This window comes from Lampris incognitus, chromosome 16, assembly GCF_029633865.1.
Source record: "Lampris incognitus isolate fLamInc1 chromosome 16, fLamInc1.hap2, whole genome shotgun sequence".
In the NCBI taxonomy this organism is placed as follows: Eukaryota; Metazoa; Chordata; class Actinopteri; order Lampriformes; family Lampridae; genus Lampris; species Lampris incognitus.
The window spans coordinates 45,884,091-45,904,265 of NC_079226.1; the positions used below are offsets into that span (position 1 = coordinate 45,884,091).

At 45.2% G+C, this 20,175-nt stretch overlaps 1 protein-coding gene across 1 annotated transcript in view; it reads left to right on the forward strand.

Annotated features, from left to right (window-relative positions):
- The window catches only part of adck1 (aarF domain containing kinase 1), a 162,761-nt gene that overhangs the window by 69,931 nt on the left and 72,655 nt on the right, over positions 1 to 20,175 (forward strand). Inside the window, exon 4 of the mRNA XM_056296407.1 lies at positions 15,779 to 15,937. Within this exon, the coding sequence (XP_056152382.1) occupies positions 15,779 to 15,937 (159 nt within the window). The remainder of the gene's footprint in view (positions 1 to 15,778; positions 15,938 to 20,175) is intronic.

Genomic DNA, 20,175 nt, shown 5'->3' on the forward strand with positions numbered 1-20,175 from the left:
GAGTGTGCTCTTTGAGGAAATGGGTTTTGGCCCCGAAACTGCATGTGGCAACCCCACTTTTACCCTGCATGCTGAAACCCCACCTTTACCCTGCATGCGGAACCCCCACCTTTACCCTGCATGCGACAAACCCCACCTTTACCCTGCATGCAGCAACCCCACCTTTACCCTGCATGCTGAAACCCCACTTTTACCCTGCATTCTGAAACCCCACCTTTACCCTGCATGCAGCAACCCCACCTTTACCCTGCATGTTGAAACCCCACCTTTACCCTGCATTCTGAAACCCCACCTTTACCCTGCATGCAGCAACCCCACCTTTACCCTGCATGCAGCAACCCCACCTTTACCCTGCATGCTGAAACTCCACCTTCACCATGCCTAAGAATCCCTGCAAAGCAAATGGTGGCTAAAAGGGGGATTTATACTCAAGTGCACAGAAGACAGTCACATAAGAGCTCCATGTTTGGTGTGGTGCATATCGCCTTTTAACTACAATTATAAAAAAGCCTTAAACGACCTTTCAGCAGTCATGAGCATTAAAAATGGCCATGTTTCCTTGGTTCATGTTAACAGGTTTCAGAATGAAAATGATGTTCAAGGTCTTTAAGTGCTCCATTGTTCCCAAGCAAAGGTGTGGCAAGTGGATTGGGTATTGATGCCAAATGTCTTATTCCAGGTTGATGTGGCCCCTTATGAAGAGCTTCACCCAGCAGTCTAGTGGTCGACAAGAGGTTGAGGTGGAGCTTGGCATCATTGCACTCTAGAGTATCATCATGTAAAATATTTCCTTTAACAATGTTTTCTAAACTCTGCAATGAAATATAATCTGCAGAGAAGGCTCATGTCTGCTGCTGCCTCTCCCCTCCAATGTCTTTGCTGTGGCTGACAGCCACCAGCCACTACACTGCCATATTATACTACAAATATAAACACTGCCATATTATACTACAAATATAAACACTGCCATATTATACTACAAATATAAACACTGCCATATTATACTACAAATATAAACACTGCGATATTATACTACAAATATAAACACTGTCATATTATACTACAAATATAAACACTGCCATATTATACTACAAATATAAACACTGCCATATTATACTACAAATATAAATACTGCCATATTATATTACAAATATAAATACTACCATATTATGCTACAAATATAAATACTGCCGTATTATGCTACAAATATAAATACTGCCATATTATGCTGCAAATATAAATACTGCCATATTATACTTCAAATATAAATACTGCCATATTATACTACAAATATAAATACTACCATATTATGCTACAAATATAAATACTGCCGTGTTATGCTGCAAATATAAATACTGCCGTATTATGCTACGAATATAAATACTGCCATATTATACTACAAATATAAATACTGCCATATTATACTACAAATATAAATACTACCGTATTATGCTACAAATATAAATACTGCCGTATTATGCTACGAATATAAATACTGCCGTATTATGCTACAAATATAAATATTACCATATTGTGCCACAAAGCAGTTCTTTTATTCATTTTACATTGTATATATATGGATTTGCTTTCTACTTGAGTTTTGATTCCGGTTTCATTTGGTGAAATGTGTATATAGGAAGTTACTATCCCTGAAGAGGTCTTCATGTAGCTCTGCTCTCTGCTGCACCCCCCCCCCCACACACACACACACACATACATGCTCACTCACCCCCCCCCCCCCACACACACACACACACACGTGCATTGTGATCCAGTTTGTGCGGGTGCAGGGGCCGTTTTGTACGGGTCAAAACCCATTGCAGGGAGCGTATGTGGCTGGGAACGTGCAGGGAAAGGGGCCCACGTGAATACATTAGCATGATAATTAGTGGAGGAGTAATGACAAAAAGTACTGCCAAAATGAGCTGTAAGAAATAGGCCTAATTAAAGATTTTGTACGGCCATTGGCCTTTGTGTGGTTTACGTTAAATTGTTAAGTTAAATTGTCCCAACTTCTTAGACGTTAAACTCTTCAACCAAATCTTAGATATTAAAAATAATCAACCATGATTTCTTTCGATTTGATTCATACAGAAATGAGGGAAATCTGCCCTAAAATACTTCCTGTGGTTACAAGCTATCCTACGACCCCATCTGAGAACCAGCATGTAGACCTTAACCCGAACAAGCACTCCTTACCAGGTAAACCTCACTGGACGTGTGACGTCTCCCACAACCATGTGTTCAGATGGCTTGGGGAGACGGTGTTACCTGTGGAAAATCTCATTCCATTTAGCATATTAGCATAATGAGGGACCTGGCGGTCGTCACACAGGATCCCCATGCGTTTTACATAATTCATTATTCCATGAATGTATCTAGAGGGCTTGTGTTCACTCACTACCCTCCTGGCCAAGATCATGTTCATATTAGCCTTCTATATTTCTTGAGGCACGAAAAGCATGGGAGACCCATCCTTCCCCACCCAGCCCCCTAACATCGTTAATGTGAAACACATCAAACAAGGCACTGCAGCGGTGTACTGGCCATCGGGCATACCGGAGCAAATCCCAGTGTGCCGCTGCATTGGTGGGCTGGTGGACCATCAACAAATCCACACAGGCCCTGTGTGTCTGTCATTCGGGGTGTGCACGAGAGCATGCTGTGTGTGTATTCCGGGACTGAGCTCACTGACCAATCACAACCGCGTTTGTTAATGCAGGTTAACGTTCTAGACTAATGCAAAAATAGTGTGCAGCGGTGAGCTGGCCAACAAAAGCCATGGACAAGAAAATGTCAAAAAAGTAATAGAGGGGCCGAAAAAAAGTAGAGAAAAAAGGAAGCAGGCATTAGAGGGACGGGCTTCCAAATGTAAACCAGCGCAAAACTGTCCAGAACCACAACGCACCTGTGCTACGCATGTAGGTGGAGCAAGGCAGTGTTAAATGAGAAAGGTGTGTGACTAGCAAGTAGTGATTATGTTCCAGGGATTAGTCATATCCTAAAAGTGTCACGAGTAAAACTAGGCTATCTATATAGCTAGCTAGCTAGCTTTGGCGTGTCCTCAACACTGTAATGTTATTAGTTGACATCTGTGTGTCCATACATCAGTTGCAAGTGCGTCCTACTAAACATCCCTCTTAGGTCTTTGTGACACATAGCCCACGGCGGCAGTTGCACGCAAGCCATTGGGGAAAAAAAGACTTAGCATTTGGGCATCAGCATCCTCAATTGGCCAACAACACTATTTAAGTGGAGCAGACTGAAACATGAAGATGGATGTTAAATTATAGGCTAGGTTACATGTTCAGTTCAGTTAAAACTGCTGTAACGTGTAATTAGGTTACTTGTTACTATTGAAGCCATATTGATGGCATGTTACAATACAAGTCTGTGCCTACTGAAATATATCTTGGAATATACACTCACTGGCCACTTTATTAGGTACACCTTGCTAGTACCGGGTTGGACCCCCTTTTGCCTTCAGAACTGCCTTAATCCTTCGTGGCATAGATTCAACAAGGTACTGGAAACATTCCTCAGAGAGTTTGGTCCATACTGACATGCTAGCATCACGCAGTTGCTGCAGATTTGTCGGCTGCACATCCATGATGCGAATCTCCCGGTCCACCACATCCCAAAGGTGCTCTATTGGATTGAGATCTGGTGACTGTGGAGGCCATTTGAGTACAGTGAACTCATTGCCATGTTCAAGCAACCAATCTGAGATGATTCGAGCTTTATGACGTGGCGCGTTATCCTGCTGGAAGTAGCCATCAGAAGATGGGAACACTGTGGTCATAAAGGGATGGACATGGTCAGCAACAATACTCAGGTAGGCTGTGGCATTGACACGATGCTCAGTTGGTACTAAGGGGCCCAAAGTGTGCCAAGAAAATATCCCCCACACCATTACACCACCACCACCAGCCTGAACCATTGATACAAGGCAGGATGGATCCATGCTTTCATGTTGTTGACGCCAAATTCTGACCCTACCATCCGAATGTCGCAGCAGAAATCGAGACTCATCAGACCAGGCAACGTTTTTCTTATCTTCTATTGTCCAATTTTGGTGAGCCTGTGCGAATTGTAGCCTCAGTTTCCTGTTCTTAGCTGACAGGAGTGGCACCCGGTGTGGTCTTCTGCTGCTGTAGCCCATCTGCCTCAAGGTTCGACGTGTTGTGCGTTCAGAGATGCTCTTCTGCATACTACCTCGGTTGTAATGAGTGGTTATTTGAGTTACTGTTGCCTTTCTGTCAGCTCGAACCAGTCTGGCCATTCTCCTCTGACCTCTGGCATCAACAAGGCATTTTCGCCCACAGAACTGCCGCTCACTGGATATTTTCTCTTTTTCGGACCATTCTCTGTAAACCCTAGAGATGGTTGTACGTGAAAATCCCAGTAGATCAGCAGTTTCTGAAATACTCAGACCAGCCCGTCTGGCACCAACAACCATGCCACGTTCAAAGTCACATAAATCACCTTTCTCCCCCATTCTGATGCTCGGTTTGAACTGCAGCAGATCGTCTTGACCATGTCTACATGCCTAAATGCATTGAGTTGCTGCCATGTGATTGGCTGATTAGAAATTTGCGTTAACGAGCAGTTGGACAGGTGTGCCTAATAAAGTGGCCGGTGAGTGTACATATGCTACTTTCCATTACAAAAGACTTGGAATACGTTCAGAATCACCTGTCATCAATAAAAGACTACATCATTACCAGTAAGGACTAGGATGTTTAATCTAGTGGGCTATGTTAACAATGCCCCCCACCCCCCAAATGTAACAGACTGTCATATATACTGCACATATGTAATCACCCCGCCCCCTCCTCCCAAGCTGGTCCCAGCATATAAGTCCAGGGCTGAATGTCTTTCCCAGTACACCCCTGGCCTTACCTTGTTACTTTTCCCACTGCAAAAAACAAAAACAATGCTGTCTTAATATTACTACTACTACTTTCGGCTGCTCCCTTTAGGGGTCGCCACAGCGGATCATCTGTTTCCATTTCTTCCTGTCCTGTTGTGAAATATATATACACGTTTTCGGTGGGTGTCGGATTCCGCCAAGATTGTCCCTTGTCTCCAATCCTGTTTGTGATATTCATGGACAGGATCTCAACACGCAGCCAAGGTGAGGAGTGTGTCCATTTTGGGAACCTCAGAATTACATTGCTGCTCTTCGCAGATGATGTGGTTTTGTTGGCTTCATCAGAACGCGACCTCCAGCATGCACTGGGGTGGTTTACAGCTGAGTGTGAAATGGCGGAGATGAAAGTCAGCACCTCCAAGTCTGAGACCATGGTTCTCTACCGGAAAACAGTGGCTTGCTCCCTCCGGGTTTGGGATGAGTTGTTGCCTCAAGTGAAGGAGTTCTTGTTCATGAGTGAAGGTAGGATGGAGTGGGAGATTGACAGGTGGATTGGTTCACCATCAGCAGTAATGTGGACATTGTACCGGACCATTGTGGTGAAGTGGGAGCTGAGCTGGAAGGAGAAGCTCTCAATTTATTAGTCAGTCTTTGTTCCAACCCTCACCTATGGAGCTTTGGGTAGTGCCCAAAAGGGTGAAATCGCGGATACAAGCGGCTGAAATGAGTTTTCTCCGTAGTGTGTCGGCTCAGCCTTAGAGATAGGGTGAGGAGCTCAGACATCTGGGGAGCTCGGCGTAGAGCCAATGCTCCTTCACGTCAAAAGGAGCCAGTTGAGGTGGTTCGGACATTTGATTAGGATGCCTCTTTGGCGCCTTCCTTTGTAGGTTTTCCGGGCATGGCCAACTGGGAGGAGACCCCGGGGTAGACCCAGAACTCGCTGGAGGGAATACATGTCCAATCTGGCCTGGGAACGTCTTGGGATCCCCCAGGAGGAGCTGGAGGGCGTTGCTGGGGAGAGAGATGTCTGGAGTGCCCTACTTAGCTTAGTCGTAATTGCATCATTGTGTTTAATTGTCAGAGCCCCTTTGGCTGCTTGTATTGCTGGCTTGCCATACTTGCGTTGCCCGGTCCGTGCCACGTGGAGGGGGGGCTGTACTTCTACGGACCAAATTATTATTATTATTACTGTGTTGGCTTGAACCCCAAAATCACCACTTGTTGCTATACTTATTATTTACTATATTCATTACTATTATTATTATTATCATTATTATTATTTCTTTCACGTTTCCTGTTTTACATCCTGTAGAGCTGGGTCCAAACTATGGACCTGAGGCACTGTAGGGCATGTGTCACTTGATTGACAGTACTCATCATAATATATGGGCTGTTCCGAGTAGGGTGATCTTCTGGACTGCACAGTTTTTGGTGTTTCCTGGGATACGGTTGGCAAACATTTCCATTCCCTTCTTCATGAGTCCTAGAGTTCTGATGACCACTGGTGTTGTTTCAGTCTTCATTCTCCACATCCTGTTGATTTCAATCTCCAGGTCTTTGTACTTGGTCAGCTTCTCTGTGACTTTCACTGAGGTGGGTTTTTTTGGATGGTATTGCCATGCCGAGCATGCACCTCTTTTGCTTCCTGTCCTTGATAACAATGCCGGGCTTGTTGGCTTTTATCTCTCTGTCAGTGTGAATGGGCTTGTCCCAGAGGGTGGTGACATCATTGTTTTCAGTGACCATTTTTGGCTGATGTTCGTACCACTTCTCAGTCATCTTGATCTTGTAACTCCTGCAGATCTTCCAGTGCAGGTATGCTGCTGCCTTGTTGTGCCTGTACATGTATTCGGTCTTTGCCAGTTCCAGGCAGCCTGAGACAATGTGATCGATGGTTTCCTCGTACATTCCACAAATTCTGCATTTTGGGTCTGTTCCATCTTTGATGATGCGGTGGTGATAGGATCTGGTTGCCAGGCTCTGGTCTTGTGCAGGTATGCTTCTGCCTTGTTGTGCCTGTACATGTACTCGGTCTTTGCCAATTCCGGGCAGCCTGAGACAATGTGGTCGATGGTTTCTTTGTACCTTCCCCAGATTCTGCATTTTGGGTCTGTTCCATCTTTGATGATGCGATGGTGATAAGAACTGGTAGCCAGGCTCTGGTCTTGTGTAGCGATTATCAGGCCCTCCGTCTCTGATTTCAGCCCGGTGCTCCTCAGCCACTGGTGTGTTTTTTGTTGGTCCATGTCTGCATCTTTCATTCTTCTTGGGTACTTCCCATGCATTGCTTTGTCCTCCCAGTTTTTTGTTTTTTTTGCAGTTGTCATTGGCCATGGTGTTTTGCCTTCTGCTTCACTCGTTTGGCATAGATGTTAGTTGCCTCATTTTCTGTTGGTGGGGTTTCTGGGACATCAAGCTCTTTTTTGAATTGCACAGCTTCTTTACTGATGGAGTAGATCTGATGTTTTACTATCAGAGAAGTGGGTCATCTATTTTTGTCAAGTATGCATCCAGCCCGATAGTGGTAGTCTTGAAGGTCAGTTCGAGTTAGACTAGTCTCGTCCTCCTGAAGTTGTTGGTAGGTACAGCCTGTCGATGTCTGCTTTCGGCTGGTGCATCTTCTCCATGGTCAGCATCTTTCATTACATTAAATTACATTACATTACAGCCATTTAGCTGACACTTTTATTCAACACGACTTACAATAAGTGCATTTAATGTAGGAAATCAGGAGAACTACTAGTCATCAGAGGTCATAAGTGCTTCTAAACAAGCATCTAAGAGTGCAAGAAAGAGATTTTGTTTTTTAGATGAGTGAATACAATAAGTGCTAAGAACAAGCAACATGGTAGTAGTTCTTGAAGAGGTGAGTTTTCAACCTGTGCCGAAAGATGGGCAGTGACTCCGCTGTCCTGCCATCAGTTGGGAGTTCATTCCACCACTGTGGGGCCAGGACAGAAAAGAGCCATGATCGGGTCGATTGGCAGTAGGGGCCTCTGAGCGACAGGGCAACCAGGCGCCCTGAGGCAACAGAGCAAAGTGGTCGGGCAGGGGTGTAGGGCTTGACAATGGCCTGGAGATAGGAAGGAGCTGTTCCTTTCACTGCCCTGTCAGCTACCACCAGAGTCTTAAACTGGATGTGAGCAGCTACTGGGAGCCAGTGTAGGGACATGAGAAGGGGAGTTGTGTGGGAGAACTTAGGGCGGTTGAACACCAGATGAGCTGCAGCTTTCTGAACAAGCTCCAGAGGTCTGATGGCCGACGCCGGGGTGCCAACAAGGAGGGAGTTGCCGTAGTCCAGCCGGGAGATGACCAGAGCCTGGATGAGCACCTGTGCCATCTCATCGGTGAGGAATGGGCGAATCCTCCTGATGTTATAGAGGAGAAATCTGCAGGAGCGAGCAACCGATGCAATGCTTGCAGCAAACGTCAGTTGGTCGTCCAGGGTCACACCCAGATTCCTCACAGTCCGAGTTGGCGTCAACAAGGTGTGGTCAATGATGATGACCGGGTCTCAGTGCGGGCAACTTTTCCCCGCGAGGAACATCAGCTCTGTCTTGTCCAGATTGAGCTTCAGGTGGTGTGTCGCCATCCGCTCCGAGATGTCCGTCAATCACGCAGCAATTTGTGTCTCTACTTGTGTGTCAGAGGGAGGAAAGGACAAGATCAGCTGGGTGTCATTGGCATAACAATGGTAAGAGAAGTCATGCGAGCGAATAACAGAACCCAGGGATGTCGTGTACAGGGAGAAAAGGAGGGAACCCAGAACCAAACCCTGTGGAACGCCTGTAGTCAGTCTGCAAGGCTCCGACACAGATCCCCTCCATGTCACCTTGTAGGAGCAACTCGTCAGGTAGGATGCAAACATTGAGAGTGCAGAGCCTGTGACACCCAGCCCCTCGATGGTAGAGAGAAGGATCTGGTGGTTCACTGTGTCAAAGGCAGCTGACAGGTCCAGGAGTATCAGGACAGGGGAGAGAGAGTTTGCTCTCGCAGAGTGCAGCGATTCTGTCACTGCAAGGAGGGCCGTCTCTGTCGAGTGACCCATCTTGAACCCAGACTGGTTGCGGTCCAGGAGGTTGTTTCTATTCTTTCTTGTCTTGGTGTCTAGCAGAGTTGTGGACTCGAGTCACATGACTTGGACTCGAGTGCGACTCGAGTCACAAATTTAATGACTTGCGACTTGACTTGCCAAAATTAAAATTACTTAAGACTTGACTTGAGACTTGACATCTATGACTTGGACTTGGACTTGGACTTGAGCTGGATGACTCGAGAGAATTGTTGGAGCGTTTTCTCAATGTTTATGCGGGATGCACCTCTCTCGTATTTTATTTTGTAATCATTCTTCATTTCCAGCGCGCACACAATTACCTACGCACACGCATCGTATAGGGCCAATCAAACGTTTAGATGGGCGGGAAAACAAAAATACTCATCTAATTGGAGGTACCATCATGCTACTCAAAAACTAACGTCAGCTCTACTCAACATGAGCGCGGAGAGTTTGCAATCATGGCAAGTGCAGCTGCTGGAACGATTTCAAAAATAATTATTTACGGCTATAAAAACTTCGAAGTTGTTGGGAAGAAAAGGACTGCTGTTTGTAAAACTTGTGCAGCGAAATTATCAGATGGGATTTCAACAACGTCAAACTTTGTGCGTAATCTGAAAAGCTACAAAGAGAAGTAAGTTTGTTTGCTAGCCTACAGGTACAGTAGCGTGTGAGTGGTCAGACACACACACAGACACAATCTGCCCATTTGGAATACGCCAGCCGGGCTGTATCGCCCGAACATCGTCCCAATCTCTTCTCGAAAATACAATTGAACGTACTGTTCTGTTTCAGAACACCTAACAGCGAATATTCAATTATGTTGGCCCAGTGGGCAAACGATGTCTGGGCGATGTAGCAGTCACCGGAATGAATTAGCATACCCCCTGTTGCCCCCTGATAATTAGCTAATCAAACACTGTTTCAGTGCATGGTTTCACGTATCATAGTATAATATACTATGATATAGTTTTAAATATGCGTAATATAATGCGGTTCTCGAGAAAATCAGCCCATTCCGAACGGGCACTGAACTAGTGGTATTCAATCGTGATTATGTTTACACTGTTTTTAATTGAGCATTTAGACTCGATGCTCCGAATTATGTGCTACCGACGACTCCTGCCGAGGGACTACAGATGCAAATTAGCTTATAGCTAATTCTGGTGCAATATATTTACTGTGTATTGTCCCTGTCAGATAAATAAATAAATAAATAAATAAATAAATAAATAAATAAATATTAAAGTATCTCCATGATTCAAATTAATCTAGTTATACACTGTATTAGGAAAGATTTTTCTCCATTGAATTCTAAACATTTATAAATACATTTACTTGTTTCATGAAACCAAAATTAATACCTATAATTTCCTATATTACAATACTTTTTGTATGGCACAATGGCAATTGAAATAATGCTCAGCGCATGACACACAGTGCACTGCACCCAATATGAAACATAGCCTACTAAGCATAGGCTCAGATTAGAGCCATGGGGTAGTAGGTTATTTCACAAAGCTGGCCAACTAAGTAAGCCTCACTTCTGCGCAGAGTGAACCCCGGAACAACTCTTTCTACTTCAATCCATGTTCCAGAGCTGAAGGGTTTCCAGGGTTTACTTTGCGCAGATGTCAGCCATACTCAGTTAGCCAGCTTTGTGAAATACTCCCTTGTGTCTAGTCCAGTGGTTCTAAAACCTCCATGGCTGTGACCAAAAACGCACCCCTATATATTTTAATGTACGCTTATTAAGTACACACCATCACGTACATCGGTACTTAATAAGCGTACATAAGTAGGGTGCACCTTTCGTCACACACAGCCCATGTATTTATTGAATTACACCAACAGCACCCCTGATTCCACTAATCTAGGGAGTCAAATAATTAAAGGTAGGGAAGGCGATTTTTTTCAGAAGCACTTTTTGTTATATTTTTTGCAATTCTCTTTACATCCCGACAGCAATCAATGAATAAAATGCTCTGACACTAAATTAAAAAAATAAAAAGAGTAATCTGTGGAAGTCGCAGGACCGTTATAAACCCATCCAATCATTTTAAGGTGTCCGGTTAAAATGAGTTCCTCTTCAGTACCATACTCACTGTCCTGTGGTACTCTTCCGGATCTTCTCCTTCATGGTTTAGTGTTGTATGCCGTCTCCTTCGTTCACTCCTAGGTATTTGTAGGTACCTAGGAGTTATTATTGTTATTGTTATTGTTATTATTTATTTATTTTCAATATAATGACAGCACTGCACCCATGGCTTATTGAAAGTTGAAAGTGGGGTTACAAGAAAACAGCACTGGGTCCTTTCTGAGGGACTTCAGATCCCAGGGGATGCATCCACAACCTTAAAACCTACACACTAATCAGTTTACTTGTGTGTGTGTGTTTGTGTGTGTGTGTGTTTGAGATAGAGATAGCGAGAGAGAGAGAGAGAGAGAGGACAGACTCCATGGACACGTGTTGGGCTAATGAGGGAGCAGCAGGATGAGTGTTATGTGCTGCAGTGGAAGAAGTTGAGTGGGTGAAGCACATCAAAGGGAAGTGTAGATTTAGTGCTACATGTTGTTGAGCCGTCCCATCAGCTGTGCTGTGCCTGGGTAAGATCAATAAATCACACAAAAGAAGATTTGTGAAGATTTGTGTGTGTGTGTGTGTGTGTGTGTGTGTGTGTGTGTGTGTGTGTGTGAGTGTGTGTGTTTCAACCCCCACCAGCTCCCAAGATTGAATGTGCACCTACAGTACAGGAGTGGGTGGTATGATATTGTCTGGGATGAAAGCGGTGTAAGAATGGTTGTGAGATGGTGCCTGACATGATGGAGTGGGCCTAAGTGCATCAGCCAAACCACCTCCTATGACAGTGTCTGCTGCAATGACATCGGTGGCTGTTCATGCTTTGATGTAGCACATGTAGCCCAATACACTTTTACAACCTTGTTCTTATTTTTGTCGTTTTTGCTATTGTGCCTGTCGAATATAATATCATTTTACTTAATAGCTTCATTTTGTAGATATTTGACACAGAACCATCGCTAGACTCAGTTTTACAATGGTGTCTTATTAGGCAACCAAACACAAGTCTTAAACTTGTCCTTTCCACAACAATGGCAAAAAACCTAGTTCCTCAGTTAAGACTGTGTACATGATTTCACATTATCGATCACTTTTCAACTGCATTTGGGGGAAGTTTATCAGTGCTTACCATGCCTGTGGTAAGTGTAGGCTGGTCATTCCTGCAAGTTGAACCAGCAAGTAGCTTAGCAAGGCAGTTGACCGTTGATAATATTAATTAATAATAATATTGGACTTGTAACTTGCACTTTCATTTTCAATTCCAAATTTATGGTGAATGGCTCAGATCAGACTTGTTGACACGTCTTGTGCTCGTGTTCAAATCAGACTTGTTGATACAAGTGTTGTGCTCATGTTCAGATCAGACTGGTTGACACATGTCTTGTGCTCGTGTTCAGATCAGACTTGTTGACACGTCTTGTGCTCGTGTTCAGATCAGACTTGTTGACACGTCTTGTGCTCGAGTTCAGATCAGACTTGTTGACACATATCTTGTGCTCGTGTTCAGATCAGACTTGTTGACACGTCTTGTGCTCGTGTTCAGATCAGACTTGTTGACACATGTCTCGTGCTTGTGTTCACGTTAGACTTGTTGATACATGTCTTCTGTTCGTGTCCACGTTAGACTTGTTGATACATGTCTTGTGTTCGTGTCCACGTTAGACTTGTTGACATATCTTGTGCCTGTGTTAAGATTAGACTTGTTGCTACATGTCTTGTATTCGTGTCCACGTTAGACTTTTTGACACATGTCTTGTGCTCGTGTTCAGATCAGACTTGTTGATACAGGTCTTTTCAAATCAGACTTGTTGATACAAGTGTTGTGCTCATGTTCAGATCAGACTTGTTGACACGTCTTGTGCTCGTGTTCAAATCAGACTTGTTGATACAAGTGTTGTGCTCATGTTCAGATCAGACTTGTTGACACATGTCTTGTGCTCGTGTTCAGATCAGACTTGTTGACACGTCTTGTGCTCGTGTTCAGATCAGACTTGTTGACACATGTCTCGTGCTTATGTTCACGTTAGACTTGTTGATACATGTCTTGTGTTCGTGTCCAAGTTAGACTTGTTGACACATGTTTTGTGCTCGTGTTCAGATCAGACTTGTTGACACGTCTTGTGCTCGAGTTCAGATCAGACTTGTTGACACATATCTTGTGCTCGTGTTCAGATCAGACTTGTTGACACGTCTTGTGCTCGTGTTCAGATCAGACTTGTTGACACATGTCTCGTGCTTGTGTTCACGTTAGACTTGTTGATACATGTCTTGTGTTCGTGTCCACGTTAGACTTGTTGATACATGTCTTGTGTTCGTGTCCACGTTAGACTTGTTGACATATCTTGTGCCTGTGTTCAGATTAGACTTGTTGCTACATGTCTTGTATTCGTGTCCACGTTAGACTTTTTGACACATGTCTTGTGCTCGTGTTCAGATCAGACTTGTTGATACAGGTCTTTTCAGATTAGACTATTTGGTACATGTCTTGTGTTTGTGTTCAGATCAGACTTGTTGATAAGTCTTGTGTTCATGTTCAGATTAGACTTGTTGACATGTCTTGTGCTAGTGTTCAGATTAGACTTGTTGACATGTCTTTGTGTTTGTGTTCAGATTGGACTTGTTGCTACATGTCTTGTATTCATGTCCACGTTACACTTTTTGACAAATGTCTTGTGCTCGTGTTCAGATCAGACTTGATACAGGTCTTTTCAGATTAGACTATTTGTTACATGTCTTGTGTTCGTGTTCAGATCAGACTTGTTGATAAGTCTTGTGTTCATTTTCAGATTAGACTTGTTGACATGTCTTGTGCTAGTGTTCAGATTAGACTTGTTGACATGTCTGTGTTTGTGTTCAGATTAGACTTGTTGGCATGTCTTGTGTTCATGTTCAGATTAGACTTGTTGACATGTCTTGTGCTTGTGTTCAGATCAGACTTGTTGACATGTCTTGTGTTCAGATTAGACTTGTTGACATGTCTTGTGTTCATTTTCAGATTAGACTTGTTGACATGTCTTGTGTTCGTGTTCAGATTAGACTTGTTGATACAAGTCTTGTGTTTGTGTTCAGATCAGACTTGTTGACACATGTCTTGTGCTCATGTTCAGATCAGACTTTTTGATACATGTCTTGTGCTCGTGTTCATGTTAGACTTGTTGATACATGTCTTGTGTTTGTGTCCATGTTAGACTTGTTGACAAATGTATTGTGCTCGTGTTCAGATCAGACCTGTTGATACATATCTTGTGCTCGTGTTCAGATCAGACTTGTTGATACAGGTCTTGTGCTCGTGTTCAGATTAGACTTGTTGCTTCATGTCTTGTGTTCGTGTTCAGATTAGATTTGTTGATACTTGTCTTGTGCTCGTGTTCAGATCAGACTTGTTGATACAGGTCTTGTTCAGATCAGACTTTTTGACACATGTCTTTTCAGATTAGACTTGTTGGTACATGTGTTCCTGTTCAGATCAGACTTGTTGATAAGTCTTGTGCTAGTGTTCAGATCAGACTTGTTGATAAGTCTTGTGCTAGTGTTCAGATTAGACTTGTTGATAAATCTTGTGCTAGTGTTCAGATTAGACTTGTTGACATGTCTTGTGTTCGTGTTCAGATTAGACTTGTTGACATGTCTTGTGCTTGTGTTCAGATTAGACTTGTTGACATGTCTTGTGTTCGTGTTCAGATTAGACTTGTTGACAAATGTATTGTGCTCGTGTTCAGATCAGACCTGTTGATACATATCTTGTGCTAGTGTTCAGATCAGACTTGTTGATAAATCTTGTGCTAGTGTTCAGATTAGACTTGTTGATAAGTCTTGTGCTAGTGTTCAGATTAGACTTGTTGACATGTCTTGTGCTAGTGTTCAGATTAGACTTGTTGACATGTTTTGTGCTAGTGTTCAGATTAGACTTGTTGACATGTCTTGTGCTCATGTTCAGATTAGACTTGTTGACATGTCTTGTGCTCGTGTTCAGATTAGACTTGTTGACATGTCTTGTGCTCGTGTTCAGATTAGACTTTTTGATACAACAGCGTTGACCTGTCTTGCCTTTGGTAAAAGGGCCTCACCCCGACTGGTGGCCCTGGTCTTCACCTGTCAGTGTGCTCTTCAGTCTGGGCAATAAAATTAGCAAAATGTCAAATTTATGTTGCAACGGGGCGCATGAGTGGCGTAGCAGTCTATGCCGTTGCCTATTAACATGGGGATCGTTGGTTCGAATCCACGTGTTACCTCCAGCTTGGTCGGGCATTCCTACAGACACAATTGGCCATGTCTGCGGGTAGGAAGCCGGATGTAGGTATGTTCTGGTCACTGCACTAGCGCCTCCTCTGGTCGGTCGGGGCAGCTGTTCGGGGGGGGGGGATTGGGGGGATAACGAGATTCTCCTACACGCTACGTCCCCCTAGTGAAACTCCTCACTGTCAGGTGAAAAGAAGCGGCTGGTGACTCCACATGTATCGGAGGAGGCATGTGGTAGTCTGCAGCCGTCCCCGGACTGACAGAGGGGGTGGAGCAGAGACCGGTATGGCTCGGAAGAGGGGGGTAATTGGCTGGATACAACTGGGGAGAGAAGGGGGGGAAAACAAAAAAAAAATTGATGTTGCAATGAAATGATCAGCAAAATAGAACTTCCACACCTAACCTACCAACCTTTTCGTCATCCTTCTCTTTCCACTGCTCTTCTCTGTCTTGTCCTCTATGTCCCATCTCTCCTCCCTATCCCTCACTCCTATATCCCTCTGTCCACCTCTCTCATCTTGCCTTCCTTCAGCTATCCGAGTTATTCGTCTCTTTCGAAGAGAAGCCTCAGGGTGCCGCTTCCTTGGCCCAGGTCCATAAAGCAGTGCTGCATGACGGCAGGACCGTGGCTGTCAAGGTCCAGCACCCAAAAGTCCAGAAGCAAAGCTCCAAGGACATCATGGTCATGGAGGTGAGTGTGTGCACATGCACGTATATTTATATTTCTACATAGATTTTTGTAGTGAATATCTTGCCTGGGCCTTGAAGGTATTGTAGTACAACTTCAATTCATGCTCAACAAATACACCTTCGTTGTCCAGGACCTTCCTTGTATAAACAAATACACCTTCGTTGTCCAGGACCTTCCTTGTGTAAAATCAATTAATAGAATTAATGGGGCTTCACAAGGAAATAGAAGTTCAGATACCTGAAGTTTGGTGAAATTCACAACCTTGATAAGTAGCAGGGACAAACTTAACAGCAGTTGTAATGCTTTCATACGTACCCTGACCTGTGTGAAATACTTTCATATGTATCCTGACCTGTGTGAAGTGGAATATGAGGTAACTGAGGAGCATATGAAAGACTTCAACTTTGTGGCTTCCTCTGGGGGAAACTGCTGTGGTTTGCAGAGGGTAAGGTCGCAGTGGAGAACATCATCGGGAAATTCTCTCTGCAGTATGAAGGGAAACCCGTCTTTTTCTGTTCTTAGGTCCCGATCACACCCGCAACAGCGGTGTTTCACCAGGGTCATTCCCGCTGGGTGGAACCGGTGTGATCGGAGGATTCACGGCCTGTAATCATGTAAATCTGCACAGTGCCTTCGTGTGAAGTTTACTTTTTTTTTTCTTTCTTTCTTTGTTTTCTTCCCTCCCCCCCTTTTTTTTCTACCCAATTTAATCTGGCCAATTACCCCACACTTTCAGAGCCGTCCCGGTCACTGCTCCACCCCCTCTGCTGATCCGGGGAGGGCTGCAGACTACCACATGCCTCCTCCCATACATGTGGAATCATCAGCTGCTTTTTTTCACCTGACAGTGAGGAGTTTCACCAGGGGGACGTAGTGCGGGAAAAAAAAGAAAAAGCTACAGGCCTGGCGCTCCAAGAGTGCTCCTAAAACTGCATATATTTGCATTAAAATGAGGTTTAGATCAGTTGCACAAAAACAGTTCTGATAAGATCTACTTTAAACACCATGAGCGGTCAACATGACTGTCTCGTAGTTTACGCGTGATCGTGCGCCTCATGTCAGTATTTATGACGTGTTGGTCGCGTCATTTCCTTTGTGAAGTTTCCCCTCCTTTTCTCCCCAATTGTACTTGGCCAATTACCCTACTCTTCACATCCGGCTTCCCACCCGCAGACACGGCCAGTTGTGTCTGCAGAGATGCCCGACCATGCCAGTTCATTGCTCTGTCCTACAAACACACTAGAGACACACTAGAAACACAGTAGAAACACAATAGCGTCCTCCAGTGCAGACAAATAGTCTAAACTTCATGTGTGATTATTGCCAACATGTCAGGTTACAGACACTGTTAGAGAGGCACCATGACTACCACCGAGGCGCTGCAGTATTTACAGGCGGTGGACAACAGTCATTTTAAATTGTTTGAACAATACTATTACATTTGTTAAAATGTTAATTTTTGTGTTAGTTAGTTTCATAACAGACATACTAACATATTGAAGCATTTCAATCCATAATGAGGCCTGAAGACATGATGTCAGGTCAATTGGTGAGTTTTATTGCCCTTTTATATTACACCCACGACTTGCACGTGCTGCTCGCCGCACAGACCAAAACATGAAGACGCCCACTTCCTCTCGACTCCAGCTCAAAGACCACCCCCAAAAAGCCCACCCCCATTTGTTGCTAGGTTACCAAATTCTGATATGCTACATTACCCCCCCCCTTTAAAGAAAGCATTCGTCCCCGAATGTGACAGTTCTATGTAACAGCAACTTGAACTGATGGCCCTGGATCTTGAACACACCTGGCCCTTGGAACCTAGAAACAGAGAAGGGGGGGGGGGGGACCAGGAACTCTTTTTAAAAAAACATTTTTAGGAGCTCTTTTTTTCAGTCTGTTTCGTCATCAGCTATGCTTGCACAACAGTAGCACTGAGCTGGGTGCTGCTGTCGCTTTGATCTTCTCAACTCAAAAGTCTTCTCCTTTTCCTCCTCCCAACTGGCCCCTGCTGACACTTCGTCCTCTTCATCCATTTCTGTCCACATAGGCGCCTCTGTCTCCTCTCCATCTGAAGCTGCTGTCGTCCCTGCTTCGAAGTCTGGCTGGCTGTCGACTGCCATAGTATAGTGTCCTGAAGGTGTAGAGCTTGGCTCAACTTCTCTCCCTCCTCTGTAGGGAGCTGGACGGTCTTGGTGCACCACCACTTTCTTCCGCCGGCCATTTTTCTGTACCCAGTACACTACATCGGACAGAGCTTTCAGTATAGTGCAGGGTCCTTCCCACTGACACACCAGTTTGGGGCATCTTCCTCTCTGGCGTTGGGGGCAGTATAGCCACACACGGTCACCTGGCTGGTACAGCTTCCCATGAGCACGGGTATCATACTGTTTCTTCTGTCTTTTGGATTCTCCTTGGATGTGGTGTTGAGCAAACTCATGAACTCTCTCCATCTGCTCCCAGATGCACTGGATATACACGGGCCCTGCTTCACCCAGTTCTTCTCCCGGAGGGCGCCCAAAAAGGAGCTCTGTCGGAGTGCGCAGTTCTTGGCTGAACATAATCGAAGCTGGAGTGCAACCAGTGCTTTGGTACACTGCACTCCGATAAGCCATCATCAACAACTGTAAGTAGTCATCCCAGTCACACTGGTGCTTTTGGACAAAGAGTGACAGTTGCACCAGGAGGGTGCGGTTGTACCGCTCAACCATCCCATCGCTTTAGGGGTGCAACGCCGTTGTGCGTGTCTTCTTGATGTGTAGTAGGCGACACTTCTCTTTGAAGACTTGACTATTGAAATTTCGACCCTGGTCACTGTGGATTTCATCAGGCATACCAAACCTTGTGAAGAACCCGTCGACCAGGACTTCAGCCATCGTGGTTGCCTCTTGGTTTGGGATGGCATAGCTCTCCAGCCACTTGGAGAAGTAGTCCATGGCAACCAGGATATACCGGTTCCCCTTTGCTGAGAGAGGCAGGCGGCCGAGAATGTCGATGGCCACTCTTTCCATCCGGTCCCCCACGTGGTATTGCTGCATCTCGGCCTGGGGACGCCCTTTCTGGCGGCACAAACAGCACATCTCCATCACTAGCTCTCTTCATCACTGCGCAGCCTAACCCAGAAGAACCTCTGTCTAATCCGGGCTAGGGTTTTGTTGACTCCAAAGTGCCCTGCAGTGGGTAGGTCGTGAGCTAGCCTGAGAATCTCCTGTCTGAGGACTTTTGGTGCTATCAGTTGCCACACCACCCTACCTCCACTGGAGGACTCCCATTTGGGGTACAGGACTCCTTTCAGCTCCAGGCAGTTCCACATGGCCCACAAACTCTTCACCAGCTGGCCCTTTGCAGCCACTTCACACCTGGCTGGTCGTTGTCTGTTGAGTTTCCACTCCAACACAGGTACAATTTCGCTGTCAACAGCCTGCATCTGACCCAGGTCTTCCGACGTTAACCTCTCCAATCCCTCTGAAAGTTCCTCCACAGCACGCAGTAAGTGGTGTTCTCCCTGTATCTCTTCCTGCAGGTCTTCCTGTCTCTTTTCCCATCGCTCACAGTGTAGGCAGTGGGTCTCCAGACATGGGCAGCGGGAAAGGGCATCCGCATTTCTATGAAGCCTCCCCACTCTGTGCTGGATCTGGAAGTCGTATTGACTGAGCTTTTCCAGCCACCTAGCGAGCTGGCCCTCCAGGTGTTTGAAGTTGGTCAACCACTGTAGGGAGGCGTGGTCTGTCCTGATTGTGAATGCCTGGCCATGCAGGTAAGGATGGAAATGCTCCATAGCCTTCACTACTGCTGACAGCTCACGTCTCGTCACGCAGTAATTTTGATCTGGCTGGCTAAGGGTTTGGCTGTAGAATGCCACCACACGCTCCTCTCCCCCTGTCACCTGTGAGAGTACTGCCCCCACCCCTTTGTTGCTGGCATCTGTATCCAGTATGAAGGGGCAGTCTGGTAAGGGGTATTCTAGGACTGGGGAGATGACCAGGGCCTCCTTCAGAGCCACGAATGCCGGACTGCGCTCTTCTGTCCACTAGAACGGTTTCAACGTCTCTGCCTGGTGTAAGGGGCTGGCAATGTCTGCGTAACTCCTTACAAAATGTCTTTAATAGTTTGCCAAGCCCAAAAAGCTCTTTAGCTGGGGGACATTTTCTGGCTGAGGCCACTCTGCCACAGCCTTGACTTTCTCTGGGTTGGTGGCTATTCTAGCGCCACTGACAATCTGACCCAGGAACAGTGTT